At 48.2% G+C, this 16,818-nt stretch overlaps 8 protein-coding genes across 8 annotated transcripts; 4 read left to right on the top strand and 4 right to left on the bottom strand.

The window, feature by feature from the left end:
• Positions 1-53: 53 nt before the first annotated feature.
• On the top strand, positions 54-1,217 carry PNT1 (Pnt1p; the record flags this gene model as incomplete). The annotated part of the gene is made up of 1 exon (XM_022609155.1): positions 54-1,217. The coding sequence occupies one exon, from the start codon at positions 54-56 to the stop codon at positions 1,215-1,217; it is 1,164 nt and encodes a 387-aa protein (XP_022465579.1).
• A 381-nt stretch (positions 1,218-1,598) lies between these two features.
• Positions 1,599-3,743, bottom strand: HRK1 (putative serine/threonine protein kinase HRK1; the record flags this gene model as incomplete). The annotated part of the gene is made up of 1 exon (XM_022609156.1): positions 1,599-3,743. The coding sequence occupies one exon, from the start codon at positions 3,741-3,743 to the stop codon at positions 1,599-1,601; it is 2,145 nt and encodes a 714-aa protein (XP_022465580.1).
• A 629-nt stretch (positions 3,744-4,372) lies between these two features.
• PAC1 (Pac1p) lies at positions 4,373-5,788 on the top strand (the record flags this gene model as incomplete). The annotated part of the gene is made up of 1 exon (XM_022609157.1): positions 4,373-5,788. The coding sequence occupies one exon, from the start codon at positions 4,373-4,375 to the stop codon at positions 5,786-5,788; it is 1,416 nt and encodes a 471-aa protein (XP_022465581.1).
• An 89-nt stretch (positions 5,789-5,877) lies between these two features.
• On the bottom strand, positions 5,878-8,367 carry VPH1 (H(+)-transporting V0 sector ATPase subunit a; the record flags this gene model as incomplete). The annotated part of the gene is made up of 1 exon (XM_022609158.1): positions 5,878-8,367. The coding sequence occupies one exon, from the start codon at positions 8,365-8,367 to the stop codon at positions 5,878-5,880; it is 2,490 nt and encodes an 829-aa protein (XP_022465582.1).
• Positions 8,368-8,662: 295 nt separating this feature from the next.
• FSF1 (Fsf1p) lies at positions 8,663-9,646 on the bottom strand (the record flags this gene model as incomplete). Its single annotated transcript, XM_022609159.1, has 1 exon — positions 8,663-9,646. The coding sequence occupies one exon, from the start codon at positions 9,644-9,646 to the stop codon at positions 8,663-8,665; it is 984 nt and encodes a 327-aa protein (XP_022465583.1).
• Positions 9,647-10,217: 571 nt separating this feature from the next.
• Positions 10,218-11,591, top strand: YTM1 (Ytm1p; the record flags this gene model as incomplete). Its single annotated transcript, XM_022609160.1, has 1 exon — positions 10,218-11,591. The coding sequence occupies one exon, from the start codon at positions 10,218-10,220 to the stop codon at positions 11,589-11,591; it is 1,374 nt and encodes a 457-aa protein (XP_022465584.1).
• Positions 11,592-11,803: 212 nt separating this feature from the next.
• On the bottom strand, positions 11,804-13,837 carry TPO4 (Tpo4p; the record flags this gene model as incomplete). Its single annotated transcript, XM_022609161.1, has 1 exon — positions 11,804-13,837. The coding sequence occupies one exon, from the start codon at positions 13,835-13,837 to the stop codon at positions 11,804-11,806; it is 2,034 nt and encodes a 677-aa protein (XP_022465585.1).
• A 1,569-nt stretch (positions 13,838-15,406) lies between these two features.
• On the top strand, positions 15,407-16,651 carry KNAG0G02840 (uncharacterized protein; the record flags this gene model as incomplete). Its single annotated transcript, XM_022609162.1, has 1 exon — positions 15,407-16,651. One exon carries the CDS (start codon positions 15,407-15,409, stop codon positions 16,649-16,651), a length of 1,245 nt encoding a protein of 414 aa, XP_022465586.1.
• Between the last annotated feature and the right edge of the window lie 167 nt (positions 16,652-16,818).

Raw genomic sequence — 16,818 nt, forward strand, 5'->3', positions numbered from 1 at the left:
TCAAAGGACTCTCCACGCAGACGGAGGGCGACTCATCTGTACAACCCCGAGTGATGTTTCTATGTGTTGCTGTGAAACGGTGTCACATTCGCAGGTATGCCACTGGACCGCGACCCTTATCTCTACTGTCGAGGGACGCCTTTTTGGCAAGCTCTCAGAACAACTCGAGGTTTGAACAGCTTTCAAAGATGGTTCTGTCGAGCCATATAAAGCTGATACCAGATGATCACAAGCCAATTGATGGCGACCGTATCAATTCGGAACAGACACTCCCTAGAACGACGGATTTCAAGTCCCATGAAGATTTGTCGAACGTGCCCTCTTGGAGAAGAACTCCCACTCTTTGGATTCGTGTTGGTAAGAAATTGATTCGGTTGTACCGTGATTCCGTGGTCTATACCTTCAAACTGCATCGTTCTGCACCAAGGATATCTCTCCCCAAGCTGCTTCAACAACTAGAACTTGGCGATGCGAAAAGTGAGCCACTTCCAAGCAGGAAGTCCTTTGTGGAAAACGCGGTTAGAGTCAAGGAATTCCGCAAGATCCCGGTATTCATCTTGTGCTTGATTGTCTTTGAGGAGCTGACCGCTGTGCTGATGTATATCTGGCCTCAAATTGCGATCCACAGATGTCTCGGAATCAAGGGTTTTCGCAAGATCTCCAAGAAGTTCGCCAGGAAAGACATGGATCTTGCAAAGCACCCGCAGTATAAGACTGCTTACACTCTCAATCGACATCAGAAATTGGAGTTACTGAACTCTTTATTTGCAAATAAGACCCCGCGCTGGAAGTTCAATCTATGGGCGAAGTTTCAAGTCGCGGATAAACTGGAACAAGAAATCTGTAAAACGTTGCAGTACCTAATCATCGATGACTCTCTCCTTCTCAAAGAAATTACCTCCGAGAAGAAGCTAGCACTGACGTACAACGAACTTGTGAATTGCATCCTTGAAAGACAGCTCTACGAGACACATGAGGATCTCAATGAGATGGTAAACGATCCCAAGACAAGGCAGGTATTATTATGGCGATTAGTTAGTTACTTGTCTTTCAGGTTTGATGGGGTCCTCACCCCCGTGTCCAACATTTCTGGTTCAGAAGGCAAAACGTTCACGACTAAATGGGGGGTTAACAATGTCGCGCTGCTGAACTACCCGGGGACAACACCAACACTGATCCAATTGGATCACTTGCCTCTGCTAACAGAAAGTAATTAACGTGTAAATAGAGAAAGAAAAAGGGAGGCAAGTGTATGTATATATAGGTGCAAACACAGATGTGGTTGTAAGTGTAGTCGATGTGAGTATTAGTAACACTTTGTAGTTGGTGCCATTTGTTGCGACGGGGTGCAGGAAGTAAACCTGTGACACATGATCAATTACAAATGGCATGCCGACGCAAACTGAGATATAACAGAAGAGTTTCCTTTTGGATGAAGACCATACGTCTTCAGCACTCATGTACAATATATAAGAGGGTGAACCAGTGCGTCACTTATCATATACACTATGGCTTCCGAAGTTAAAGACATCCTTTATAGTCTTAGAAATTTACACATATGGGCAAAGTCGACGACAGTGACGGCGAACCAGAACGGATCATACTTTGTACGTCTTGTCGTCCTTCACAATAGTGTGGTGGTGTCCCGGTGCCCGCACGGTGTTGTTCTTCATGTCGATAGTACAATATGAGATATCGTCAAACCACTCGTCATCAAAGATATCGATCATCGTTGCCCTCTTCTGTGGATCCAGATCCAGAATCTTGGACAAAATGGGTCTTGATGCGTGAGGAAGCAACCTCAGCAGTCTGTATGGCCCGTGGATGACCTTCTTGTGGTGGTGAGGTTTCCCGCTTTGTGGGTGTGACGATGTTTTCGTCACCTGCGTCTTGGTCGAGACAATAGACTTTTCGTCTTGGTTGTCCCCCTGGTGTGCGGGGGGAGCTTGCACTTTCGGTATGACATTTCCCCGGGGTTGTTGGTCAATAACCGATTGTGTAGTTGCCGGTGTCACGGTAGTTTTCGTTTCCTTTGCTGGAGCTTTCGTTTTGTCCTTATCGGTGGACTTAGTGGAGTCATTATCATCATTGTCATTTTCTTCTTGTTCTTGTTCTTCTTGATCTTCTTCATTCTTTACAAAGTCACCGTCCTCTTTTGGTTCCACGGCATCCTTAGGTGGCGTTGGGATCTTATTCACACCTTGTTGTGTCACTGCCGTTGGTGGTCTGTGCCCTACATCTGCAGGAACACCTTCTCTCTTCTCGCGGCGCTCCTTCAGCAAGTGTTCGTGGTGTTTAGCAGACTGAGAGTAGTCGTGTGGGAAATCGTCTGGCATGGAGTACAGCTTGAAGTTGTCGTCCGTGAGTTTCGGTGCCTTCCAGGGGAACCGTTTCAGCATCATGCAGCAGAAAATGATCCCCATCGACCAGATATCGACACACTCTGGGTCGTACGATTTGGTCGAGGTGATGACCTCCGGGGCCAAATACGGGTCCGAACCGACGATTCCGTGGGCCATAGTGATCGTGTTCTCGAAGGGGTACCTGAACACGACAGCGGACCCGAAATCGATCAATTTCAAGATCCCGTTCCCGTTCATGCAACAGTTATCCAGTTTCAAGTCGCGGTGTGCGAGCCCCATGGAGTGCAAGTACCTAACCCCCTGGGCAATCTGTTTGAAACAGCAGTTGATCTCCCCACGGGACATGAGCCCTGTCATCACGACTGCGAAAAAATCTACCGGTAAGTACTCCATGACTTGGAAGTACTTGTTCTGGTTGAAGTCCGAGAAAATGTCTATTGTTTGCACGACGTTTGGGTGGTGCAACGAGGAGCCAATGCAGAACTCAGCGGTACATTTTTTGGCGTACTGCTTGATGGACTCGCTTGATTTCCTCGGGCGGAACTCCTTGACTGCAAAAGTGGCCCCGTCCGTGGGGCGCACCAGCACCTTCACAGACCCGCCTGCACCGGAACCCAGCATCTTCCCGAGTCTCCCGTACTTCTGGGCCAATATCGTATCGTCATGGTAGATATTTATCGTGTTCGATAAAGACAGCACTGAGTCTGTGCTTGGCGGGATCGCTGATTGGGTGTGCGATTTATGGTCGTTAGGGTTCATATAGTGTGCGTTTAGATTCAAAGTGGTGGTGGAATAAGGGTGGTGGTCCGTAGGAGGGTGGTCTCCATGATGTTGATGGGGGTGGTGTTGTTGTTGTTGTTGTTGTTGGGTGGAGGAGGCGTTAGTAGCGGAGGTATTCGTCGTGGTCAACAGGTGCAAATTCGCGACGGACTTCTTAGAAGACCTGAAGAACCGTTTCAATTCGGACATGGAATGCGACGGTTTTGGAGATATATTCGAGTGCAGTTCGTTCCCTGGATGATTTTGCTGCTGTTGCTGCGGGTGACCATGCCCCCCATGCGGCAGTTGGTGCCCCGGGTGCAGTTGGTGGTGAGCATGTTGTTGGTGATGGTGATCTCTTGGCGAGGAGTGCCCGCTATCTATACTCGAGACGTTGTGGGACCCCGCCGGGTGTGTTGCCGGGTTCATGACGTACGAGGACTCCACCGATTTGTCGCTCTTGATGGAGTCTATACTTGGTTTCCTGCTCATGAAGCTCAAAAACGATTTGGAGCTGCGTTTCAGCAGCGGCGGGGTGTGCTGCCCGGACCCGGTCGGGTCCGATTCGCCGCCCGCACTCTGTGCATTATGGTGGAACAGATTCTTGGACAAAAGTGGCATTTCTGCTTGTTGAAGTGCAACTGCTGGCCTTGTTCGTCCAGATAAAAAGAGACCACAGATGCTCTTACTTGCTACACAAAGTGGTCAACGAAGTAAACAGAGATGAGGAAGCAAAGGACACTGAACAACGCGCCAGATACCAAAGTGCAACCAACCCACGAGGAACCGAAGCGCAAAATAAAATAAAATAAAAGCACAAACCGGGGGGGGAGGAGCAGAACTGTGAAAGAGTCAGAGCTTTGTTCAGATCCCAGTACCCTTCCAGCAGACAGGGTCGTGTACCTCTAGAACTGCCCTCTTAACTGGCACACACACACACGGGGGAACAGAGAAACGGCGTGCTCTCTCTCCCTTCCTTCCCACTTCCGAGCGGTTTTTTCACTTCCGTTTCAGCCCAAAAAGTGCTCGAATTTTGTGCGACGCAAATTCGACCGGGAACTGGCAGTAGTGTCACAGCAATTGCTGTTGTTGGGAGGGTGCGGGTCCGTGCAATTGGGGACTCTGCGGTGAGTATAGTTCACAGCTGGTCTCTCCACTGATACACCGCTTCTTTTCTCTTTTTGTGCGGTCTCTGCGCACTCTCTCTCTCTCGCTCTCTGTATCTTTTGTACTTGCAGGACTCGATCACCATGTGGAGAGTGCCGTTGACACAGACACAGCAGGCAGACCTCAATGCTGCAGTAGTAGATTACGTAGCTTGGGTCGCCGAGGAGCAGCAGGCGGATGGTTCTGCGGGGAGGAACAGTCTCGCTGAAACTGTATCTGCGCTGCGCCAGCTGCTGGAGGTGCATGCACCTCCAGCAACTGGTCCATCGCAGAGCGCTGGAGGCTCACAGAGCCTGCTTCTGCCGAGAAAGTGGAATTCAATTGTGCAGTTGCAAAGGAAGATCATGGCCCTGGAGGAGCAGGTGGGCCAACTGAACAGTCAATTGGAGGCATTGCAAGCTGCCCAGGGCGAAGAGGATCCGCATGGGCCAGTATCGGCCCCCGACTGGGTTCCCAGAGCAGTACCCTGGTCCACAATAAGCACGCGGCACCCTGACACTTGCATCAAGTTACACCCGCTTCTGCCGCTGTGTTTCATGGGCGACGAGTACGGGAGGGTTCTCGTGTACGACTTCTTGACAGCAAAGGGGAACAACACACTCCCGCATGCACAGCTGTCTTCGGCGCATCTAAAGGGACTCACATCACTGGATTTGGTGCCCTGGGAGGGCACAGTGACCCTAGCGACCTCCTCTAAGGACCTCACAGCTCGAATATGGACATGGGACCAAAAGGAATCCACCTTGAACTTGCAGCAGACATTGCTAGGCCACGAGCATATTGTGTCGCAAGTAGTGCTGAAACAGAAGACCGAGAACTCCACGACACTCTACGCATTCACTTGTTCCAGAGACGCAACGGTACGGATCTGGGATACAGACACGGGCATCTGTGTGAAAACACTGCCCCATTTGCATAGGGACTGGATCCGATGCTTGGACGTCAGGGGGGAGTACCTGCTGACTGGCTCACAGGATACGTCTCTCCGACTGACGCACTGGCCCTCCGGGAACGCAATATCGATGGGTTTGGGACACGAGTTCCCTATAGAGACAGTCAAATTCTTACCACCACTTTGTGACACCACGATGCCCGTGACACATTGCGTCTCTGCTGGGAGGGACGATGTCATCAAACTGTGGGAACTCCCCGTGCCCGTATTGCTGCCACATGCAGCGCCAACACCGCACCTCGACCCAGATAAGAACTACTTCACTCTGGTGGCCGATATACGAGGCCACTCCTCATGGGTCAAGGACTTACAAGTGGACGCCATGGGACAGCGGTTATATTCATGCAGTGACGACAAATCGGTCAAATGCTGGGATATCTCCGACTACAGGTCACCAACACTCGTCAAATCATGGGACATCATTCATTCAGCATTTGTCAACTGTATTGCAATCGATTCGTACGGTTCCCTGCAGGAGGGACAACAGAGAAGAGAAGTGATGCTTACCGCGGGACTCGATTGTAAATGTAATATATTTTTGAAGTGAGGCAACAAACCTCGGAATGTAAAAAGGATCGTTTGATATACATATATGTATTTGTACACATACACTCCGCAGTCTACAAGACTTGACAATTAAGTAGATGAGGCCACTGCCAGTTCCTCGTACTGAAACTTGAAGGGTAGGTACTCAATACCTTCCCCGACGAAAAATTTAGACATGGACTCAACCCAATGCAAACGCAACGAGTGCAGCATGGCAGAGGTTCCTTCCATAACAACCAGAATACAGCACGTAAGCACAAACCACATGGCAAACAAACCAACAGTCATGCAGACACCAAGGAGACCGGGGACTCCAAAGGAGATCTGGATTGTCATCGTCCACAAAACAGATGACAGCTGGTTGTGAGCCAGGGAAAGCGCCCAAAGACGCAAGTACGAGGCCGTGTGCGAGACACAGTTCAAGCAGAACTCGATTGTGTGGATCACTTGGTGAATCATCACATCACCAAAATCTGGACTCCCGTGGCCATGGCCGGCCCCTTCCGCTTCGTCGTCCTCATTTTCAGCATCACTCAGTGGTGCAAGCTGTTGCTGTTCAGGATCTTCTGTGGGTAGTTGTATTTGTCCCTTGCGGTTTTGAGTCATCTTAAAGTGTAATGGCTTTACCAATAATAGCCATGGGACACAAATCAAAGCTAAAACGAGCAATATCACTTGCACCTTTGCCTGGTGTGGATACAGCTCAGCATCGATGTTACCTGGGGACAAGAACATGTTGATTAACATGTTTAGAAGAGCAGGCGCTGGTCTTTCGTCTTTGATCCAGTCGACGGACCACTTGTAAACGATACAAACGGATAGGTACCCGAATATCCCCTGCATAAAAATCAGCCCGGGGATGAAGTTACCGATAATGTCAATCATCGAATGGAAATACAAGTGATTCACTAGGGAGAAAAAGTAGGAGTAAGTCATGTGGATAAACCCCATCAAAATGGAGAGTTTCATCTTGTAAGAGTTAGAAAACAATAATGCGTTTTCCGCTCCGTGCCAGCCTGAATCTAACCCTATAGGGTAGACGCCGACTTGTTTAGCCTCAATCTGCTGGCCTACTTCCCAACGGTCGGGCCATTTCCAGCCTGATGGCATCAAAGTCATTGTCTTGGAGAAAATATCGTTGTAAAGAAACCCAGTGTACATAGAGAACACACCCATCAGCAAGACGATGTACCGACCGCTGTACGCCATGTCAAAGATTTCGCCTCTCTTCATTTTCCCAATCTTCTTCTCATTCAGGACAAGAACTAGAGCAGCCAGTGCCATCAAACACCCGTGGCCCAGATCACCAAACATAATGGCAAACATGAAGGGGAATGTCACAATAGTAGGGAGACCTGCATTGATCTCACGGTATTGTGCAATACCATAACAATCGACAATATTTTGGAACCCCTCGGTAAACTTGTTGGTTCTATGATAAGTTGGGGGGGTTTTGTTGGTCTCCAACACTTGGATAATAGAGGGGACGTCAATCCCCAACAAGGTAGTCATTTCGTTCAACGAGTTCTGCAAAGAGATGATCTCATCTTGTGGTACCCAACCTTCCGCAATCAACGTTTTACGGTTAACATCAAAGTTGAACATGTTCAAACTCTCAAAAATGGCCTTTTCCTTGCACACCGTTTGGAACCACAGATTCAATTCGCGGGAGATAGCGTACAACTCACTCTCGAGTGTGGTTGTCGTGGTGTTAAGGACCTGGTACAAATCTTGTAAGTTGGAGTTAACCGTGTTCAGTTTCTCGGAACGAACAACCCCGGATTTATCAACGTCGTATAATTTGGCGTCCAAAGATTCTGCGATCTTTTGAATTCTGTTCAAAATCAAGTCACCATGAGAGAACACAATGAAGACGTTCTTAGCCTCAAACTCCTTGGTCTTTGTGTCATAAATCAAAGGCTCGATCTCGACGTGGTCAAATAGTAAGTTCCCTCTCAGCACCCTCCACAAAATTTGCTCTAAAGTACCGATCTTCTCCCTAGAGATCACACCTGTGACGTAACTGACAGGATGTTGCCCAGACGTTGCAGCCTCAAAATCAATACTATCTCTTCTTTGAGAGGGATTGTCATTACTGTCCCTTAGAAAAGACTGGTCACCGCTTTGTAGAACGTACCTGTACATTTCCAAATCAGCTTTCTGCCGCTGGATCAAATCCAGTGCGTCTTCCATCTTAACCAGTCTGCTTTCCAAGATGTTCCCATCTGTCATGTAGTCATCGATCTTCGTCGAGTTCGGTGGCTCAAATCTACTCCCCTCTGCAGAATCCTCACTCTCCAAGAGTTGTACGCCGTGTTTTTGCAAAAGCGTTGAGAAATACCTGTACTGTCTCTGCAGGTTATCCAACTTCCTGATTTCGTTCACGTACAATCTTTGAAACGCGTTCGTCTTGGCATTCAAGTCACGGAACTGGACACACCCAAGGTTCCCCAGCGTGTACACTGCATCCCTCGCAATCTCCTGCGGAATATAAAATTGCAGCAGCGACATCTCTGCAGAGCGGAAAATAGCCTCATCCTTCGCGGGGGTCTCTCGCCCATCGCGTGTAGCAATATTCATTCCTCCTAGCGAGCTTGATACCTTCTATTATCCCTTACAGCAGCAATGGCACAATCTATCAGACCTCTTAAGAGTATCAACCATCAACGGTTTAAAGTCAGGCAGCAAAAAGGTGACAAAACTGATAAAAACAAGAGCGTTTCCGGGTAACACAAGAGAATGCGTCACTAAATGCGACAGTTAATGGGAGTCCAAGTAGTGGTTTATCGGTGCAGTATCTATCATTTCGTATTCGAACTATGTAGTTTACGTTGCGGGGAGGGTTTTGTATATTTAGTGTACTTTTCCCCCTTCTTTAGATACCTCTGTTGAAGTATACTAGGTCGATCTTTTGGCCCTTCGAGTTCTTCCTGCTGTGCAGTTCTTCCTCCAGTTTCGAGACATGGATGGCCTGTCTCTGCGGGAACACCGCGAGAGCAAATGGCAACACCATGAAGGACGTTGCAGTGATTAGCCCCAAATTGGCCAAAGTCTGGATCCCCTTAGATTTTCTGCCTAAAGCACCCCTCTGCAATTTGACTAGCAGCAATGGTGGGATGACCATGATCGGAGTCGCATTTATCACCCTGCTCAAAGCAGTTTCGCCCACCGCTAGGAATGCCGCCTTCTTCGAGTTCCCCACGGGCTCGCCGTCCTTGTCAAACACGGTGATACCCTTTCTTATCTCGTTGCCTCTCATTAGGAACACATTGATGACACCAGCGGTGACAACAGCTGCAAAGGGGACAAGTCTCCCCAAGATTAACCTTGAATTTGCGGAAAGATGTTTCAACTTGGGGACCAGACTGTTTAGGCCAAGTGCCACACCACAGGATGCCCCGACTGCAGCACCGTAGTTCACCAGCAACTGCTGAGTGCTCAACTTATGCGATTTGTTAGCGTTCGCAGAGTTGATAGCAACGTTCAGCGATTGGTTTGCCCACTGCCAGAAAAGTGTACCGGCGGTACCCAATCCTGGTGTCAGCATACCGACAGTGACCACCGTGTTGGAGATAACGCAACAGGACATTCTGAAGGGCAAAAGAACCGTTTCGCCCGTATCTGGGTGCACCGTCGAGTCCAGCTCCTTCTTAGCGTGCCAGAATTGAGGAGTAGGCTGCTTCAGAGTCCCGTCCCTGTACGACTTGACTATCTCGCGGGCTTTAACCAGGTCAGCCTGCGTCGTGAGAAGCATCGATGGGTCCGAAATCTCTGCGCAGTGCTTTATTCTGCCCCAGTAGGTGGACAAATCATACCTGGATTCCGGAAGCGGTCTATCACCTGGGACGGATGATGCCATGATGCAATAGGGTATTTCACAGCTGTCGCTAGGTTTCTATCACTGGGTGGGAGTGTAGATGGGGGTCGACAGAACCTGGATACATTTTTCATTCATATATATAGCAAGTGAGTCACAGAATGCCGTTTCCGGCTTTCGTCAATGTTACAAGTAAATGTCTACATAGGATTCGGTACCGTAGATCCGAGCATTACCAAGTGATTTTAGGCGACAGAATGAAGAGACCCCATACGTGGAACCCTCACAACGAATGGCACATCCCTCAGTGTTCTGGTACAGGTCAAGAAGATGTGTAGAAAATCAAGATTTATAAAGGTAGCGGTCCCCAATTGCACTCCCCGGCGAGACGAGTGAGCAGATTGGAGTCCCCAGGGACCGGCAACTGCCCCATTCCTCACCATCCGCTGCCCATCGCTGCTCATCGCCTCGAAATCTCAAAGTGAAAAATTTCTCGAAGTGAAAAAAAAAAGTGGAAAATTTTACATGAATTGGAAACTCATCTCATCGCATCGCATCACATCGTTGATATATACCTTGTTTGCTCGCGCCAGACACACTGAGCCACAAAAGGATGTCATCGGAGGATAAATCGCAGGTGAAAGTACGTTTTTTCACTCGTGAAAAGGATGAGTCCCTCCACGTACAGGACGCGCCCATCTTTGCGCCCATCAGTTTGAAAAGGTACGGTCTCTCTGAGATTGTTAACCATCTTTTGGGGTCTGAGAAGCCGATTCCGTTTGACTTCCTCATTGGGGGCCAGCTGCTGCGTACGTCGCTAGACGAGTACTTGGTGAAGCATGGGTTGTCCAGCGAATCATCGCTAGACGTTGAGTACACGAGGGCCATTTTACCGCCCTCGTACTTGGCCTCTTTCAACAACGAAGATTGGGTCAGCTCGCTGGATGTTGACAAGGGATCGAACTACATTGTGAGTGGGTCGTACGATGGGGTTGTGAGAACTTGGGATATGTCCGGGAAGATCAAAAAGCAGTACGGCGGCCACTCGGGAGCAATCAGGGCCGTCAAAGTTGTGTCTAACACGAGGCTCGTCACAGCGGGTAATGATCGTACTGTGAGATTGTGGAAGACGCAGAACGAGGATTTGAAACAGCCAGAAATTGATGAGACCGATGAGGACGCTAAAGTGGAAGACGGTAAGACTTTGGCGATCTTGGAAGGTCACAAGGCTCCCATCGTATCTGTCGATGTCTCTGACAATGCCAGGATTTTGTCCGCATCCTACGATAATAGCATTGGGTTTTGGTCAACTATCTACAAAGAGATGACCGTGGTTGATCCAATGGAGGAAATAAACAACAAGGACAATAAAATATCAACTGCAGCGAAGAAGAGGAGAAGACTGACATTGAAAGATGGGACGATCAGAAGACGTGCCCCCTTGGCCCTCCTAGAGTCGCATTCTGCGCCCGTCGAGGCCGTTGCATTCGATTTGAACGATAACACTGTGGGCTACTCTGTGTCACAGGATCACAGCATCAAGACGTGGGACCTGGTGATGTCTCGTTGCGTGGACACCAAAACTACATCATATTCTTTACTCTCTATGGTCCAATTGCCAACGTTAAATTTGTTGGCGTGTGGTTCCAGTGCTAGACACATTACTTTGCACGACCCGCGTGTGGACTCCTCCTCTAAGATAACGCAACAGCAACTCGTTGGCCATAAAAATTTTGTCGTCTCCCTTGATACGTGCCCAGAGAATGAGTACATTATCTGCTCTGGGTCCCATGACGGGACCGTCAAAGTGTGGGATATCAGGTCTCAAGATGCGATGTATACGATCACGAGAGAAGATGAGAATGTGAAGAAGGGTATCAATGATAAAGTATTTGCTACCACCTGGGCGAAGGATTTCGGAATCATCAGTGGGGGTCAAGATAAGAAGATCCAGATTAACAAAGGTGATAACATCTTTAAAGTGTAAGGTATAGACATGTCTACGTATAAAAGTGTAAAGTAATAGCGAAAAGAACATAGGCCGAATGAAATTGGCGTAAACAGAAGAATAAATAGCGAATGTAACTGAGAATGAATTAATAATGTGAAATGTATAAATCTATAAGAGATGTCCTCTGGGCATCCATGAGGTAATTGAAACAAGGATAAGTAGAAAGAATGTTGCACATTTTTGAAGTACTAAACCATCTTAGATGCATGTGAAACAGTATCACTTGAAGCTGATACACTGTTACTGGTGTTGGGAAAGAGCGCATTATAGTCCGTTTCCTGATGGTTCGTGTGTTTCTTGTTTTCAGACTGGTGTGATAAAGTAGAGTGGAATGAGTGGCGCGGTGTTCGCGATGTCTGGTGGTGGATTCTGTACGAGCTACCGGCGTCTGGGTCCCTGTCGTGAGACATGGCCTGCTCCACAGTACGCAGAGTATCGATTTTGGTAAGGTTCAAGTCCTCATCGTCCTCGCCGTTGTCCTCATCCTCGTCCTCGTCCTTGGTGTTCTTCCCGTCCTCCCCTGCGTGAGCCTCTCTTTCCATCTCTCTCTGTGCTGCCATCATAGCCGCGTACCCGAACTGCGATTTTTGTCTCATGGACTTCCCCCACCTTTCAAAGATCCAAGGGATGGGGAGCATTACCACGCAAATCAATGCGAAGAGAGTGCTTGCCCACTTGATCTTCATCCTTTCATACATCTGAATTGTGAACAGTGGGAAAACACTACTTGTGACGTATCTTAGCAAGTTGTTGGCTGCTAGTGTTGATGCGACAATCAGTGGTGGGTAACATGTGGAGAAGTACATGATGACGCTGAAGAAGATGAGAATCAATCCGAAACCGAAGGGGACACCAGCGGCGATTGGTGCCATCCAGTGAACATCAGGTCTCGCGGTCCACGCTTGCCAGAATAGAGCAATCGGCAAAGATACAGACCCGACTTTGCAAACTAACAAAAATCTTTCCGGTTTGAGGGGCAACAGTTCGTTGGTGACAGGGTCTCTGTGGCCCCTGAAGGGAGCGACACGCAGTGAGGTAGGGTTTTCCAAGTTTGGAGTTCCCTCTGGGGCCTTTGGGAAAAAAAATTTCCGATCTATGATGATGTAAAAGAGGGACCCCATCCACAGACCAAGACCAATACCCAGGAATGGTAACCCTGAGATACCGTAATCCATTCTGTAGACACCACGGTAGATAACAGGGTACGCTTCAAAGAATGCGAATAAAACGGCGAAGATGAACGCGATGTAAACGGAGAAAACGAGAACTGTTGGTTCCACGACGAGCATTTTCAAGGGGCGGAACACTGTAATGGTCATAGTCAGCTTTAAGAATGCGATTTTATCCTCCTTTGTCATAACTTTCAAGTTCATCTTCCTCTTCACCGCTCTTTTCCTCAGGATAACACCTTTGTGAGTCTCTGGCATCAGTAAGATGAAGGGGAACACCATCCCTGAGGCAAACAGTTGAATCCATTGAGTGTACCTCCAACTTCTGTACTCTGCTGCAAATCCGGCCATGATGGGGGATAGCACTGGACCCATGAAGGGAGCCAAACAGAAAAACGTCATTGCTACAGAGACCTCATCGAGGTCAAAGATATCCATGATTGTACCAGACGCAATCGACAGAGCTGGTGACGCAAACGCACCTGCGAAAAACCTCAACGGTAAAATCACTCTCATGTGGCCTCCACTCAGCCCCACACCCATAATGAAGAGACACGAGACTGGTAAAGAGACGACGTAGATTGGTTTTCTACCAAACACCTCGCTCAGCGGAGCACCGATGACCGTGGACAACCCTAGCAAGTAGAAAGTCAACCCTGCTAGCGCGAGTGTCTGGTTGACATGGTATTTTGCAACCAGTTCTGGGACACCGGAGACGTACAGCGATGAACCCATTGACACGACAAGACACAGAAACGCAGCGGTCATTGTAACGGCCCATTTTTTCCAAGTGGGCCAATTGTGTGGGTTGTCCATATCGGCAGGACCATCCCATTCTAACGTCTTTGGATCTATCACCTCATCTTCACCAGCAGCGAAACCCGCATCAGCAGGATGTGTTTCTTTATCAACTTCGGAGTTCTCGGCGATTATGTCCCTGGCAGTACTCATTTTGTCATGCACGGAGTCATGTGAGTCTTCGCTAAAGTCGTTGCCAGCAGTGGTGGTCTCTCTGAGCGAAAGCTTCAACGATTGAGTAGAGGTAGAGTTCATTGAGTTGGCGATCGTTGGGAACCTAGGTTTCTGATGCATTTAGCCATCCACATCCACCGGGGGTCCAAACAGCTTTCTGCTTATATAGTCCAATAACGCTGTTGTATGTAAAAGTGCGTCGATTCGCTTATTTCCCCGAAGCCGAGTTCGAGACGGGAGGGTTTCGGGGAAATAAGCAATTTTCCGTTGCATTGCTTGTAACACCACCAGTAGCAGTAGTGGTAGTAGTGGTAGTAGTGGTGGTGGTGGTGGTAGGCATGATGTATTTCAGATAAGAGCGCGTACCATGATTACATAATTGAGAATTTTGTGGGCATATTGAGGTTGTACTATATGGCACCGCTAGACTGAAGAAATCATCGAACCATATACTTACAGACTATTATATCCAAGAAGACTTGCTAGAGCTGGGTTATTTTCGTGAAAAATGCTCCAGTTTTCTAATGTATTGATCTACAATGTTTTCCTTGGTCCTGTATAACAATGTGCAGAATGGAAGAAAGTAAGCACATAGTTACTCACTTATTAATATAGATCATGGAAAACATAGTTGATCAATACATTAAAAAGCTGAAGCCTTTTTACAGGTTATGAGCCCTGTCGAAGCTTCCAGATCAAGAATCCGCCTAGACAAAGTCGGCGATTATGAAAAATGGATTCAAGTATTGATCCTAAACGCTCAAAGAACTTGTCTACCTTTATGGAAGTATCTGACAGATGATCAAAATCGGGTTTACGATTTTAACTATGAGGTTATCTCCAGGTCTTCGAACAACCGTGATGTCATTATCGGTATCTTGAGTACGACTACTATGAAAGTCATTGAGGAAACCAGTTCTAATAAAAGGGTCCTCAAAATTGTCGACCAAGTTTTTTATGATGGTAACCTCACAGGTAACAGACACGCAGGAAAAATCTGCCTGCAACGGATTGCCACAGAATTTGGCAAACCCAGAGTCACTGACGTGCTTGAGGTCATCAAAGAGATCCAGAAAGGAACTCATGGCGCTGAAGAAGCTAACAAAAAGGTTCAATTTATTTTGAAAAACTGGGCTATCTTCCAAAGTACCACCTTTCCGGTGGCCTTATCCATCCTGGCTGTCTCTAAGGACACTCGGAACAAATTACTGATTGAATATGGTAATAAGTCAGAAGTTAACATTAATGAGTTTTCTGAACAGATGGAGTGCGAAAGATACTGAATCCTCGGCTACTTCATCTGCGTTCACTGCCAGTCACAATCAGTACAAGAAAGGTGACTTTAGGTACTGCAAACGGTGCAAGGGCAGACATGCAAGTGACCAATGCCAGAAGGGAAAACAAAAGAAACCTTCCGAATCCTTGCTGGCTTATGTTTCTGATGGGGACGACGATGCCGATCCCTATAATTGCTTCTTAGCAGATCTTGGTGCTGCATTAAGCACCGACACCGAAGAAGGAAACTTCAAGTCCAAGCAAGGCTTACATTGGAAATCTTCCTAACACCGTGATCAACAAGGCTAAGATCATTGGTGAATTGGACAAGGCATTGTACAAATTTAATACGACCCCCGCAAAAGAGCCTATTGGATGGCTGCTCTGGATGGCGTAGCTGATAAGTCAGTCACATCTGTGATTCCACCCATTGTTCAGGGTGGACTTGCGCCTGTCACGAAAGATGAATTATGGCACGCAAGATTGGGACATCCTGGTAAACTGGTGTACGACAAGCTGGCCAAGGAAATTGGCCTAGCCAAGTACGAACCTTCACCCTACTCCCTCTGCTCTACGTGTGCAACTGCAAAAGGACAACTGTCAAAAGGGGTTATCTCTGATTTTAAGACAACCGCGCCATTGCAGTTAGTTCAGGTTGACCTATGTGGTGGTTTCCGTTATGAGGAATACGTGGACTCTAAGTGTTTTCTAACTATTAGAGACAGCTACTCGCGGTATTATTTTGTTATTCCGCTGAAGAATAAGGCTGCTGCGACTCAAGCCCTGATCAACTGGATCCACCAGCAGGAGAATTACTTTTCCACACGCGGAGGGTATAAGGTTGGCACGGTCCGTACAGATAATGGCGGAGAGTTTACAAGTAACGTCTTGCATGATTTCTTTGGTTCCAAAGGCATCACGCATCAGTTAACTGTTACTGACAATAGTTCCCAGAACGGAGCTGTTGAACGTGCCCATCGGACTTTACAGGAGAAGATGCGCTCACTCCTTATTGGAGGGCGTGTCCCACCATATCTATGGAGCGAAGCCTTACGGTGTGCTGCGTTTCTACTGAACCGACTTCCCATTTTGCCTCGCCTAAGGAGCGTCCCATACGCACAATACTACGGTGGTGCAGATGGTCCACTAAGGTTTAATAACCTCCGGACTTTCGGTTGTGCAGCATTCGCCACACTGCCTGCGCCACTTCGCGACGGTAAACTGGCTCCGCCGGTGGTAACCGGTGTCATGGTGGGCTACTCGACCAACCGTAAGGCCTATCGAGTTTACATCCCACAGAAAAATAAAACTTACGAAACGAATCAAGTTTCGTTTGATGAAACTGTGTTCCCGCTCCGCGACACCGCTGCCAGTCACCAAGCGTATGATTTCGCTATTGGTGCTGCCCCTGGCCTACCAAAGGCACCGTCCGTAGACAAGGGTGTGCCTCATCCTGTTGTTCCTGTTGATTTCCCTGAACCCCCTTCTTTCCCCTCCCGCTCCTCTGTCAATCCACCTTGGCCTCCACCTTCACCGGTCGCACAATCGACCCGGGTGATGAACTCCCCGCCAAACTCCAATCGCTGGTATCCGATAGCTTGCGGAATCAATCGATTCTAATCCCTTCCGTTTCAGTACCAGCACCTCAACCACAGCTCGCACCCCCTGGGTCGCCTGACTTTCCAACCACTCCTGTTCCCCAGTCCAGTTCCCGTTCCACCACTCCTATCGTGGAGACGCCCGGTGGTTCCTTGGAACCCCCGACCGAGGCTATAGTTTCCTCACCT

The sequence above is a fragment of the Huiozyma naganishii genome, chromosome 7, assembly GCF_000348985.1.
Source record: "Huiozyma naganishii CBS 8797 chromosome 7, complete genome".
NCBI classification, from domain to species: domain Eukaryota; kingdom Fungi; phylum Ascomycota; class Saccharomycetes; order Saccharomycetales; family Saccharomycetaceae; genus Huiozyma; species Huiozyma naganishii.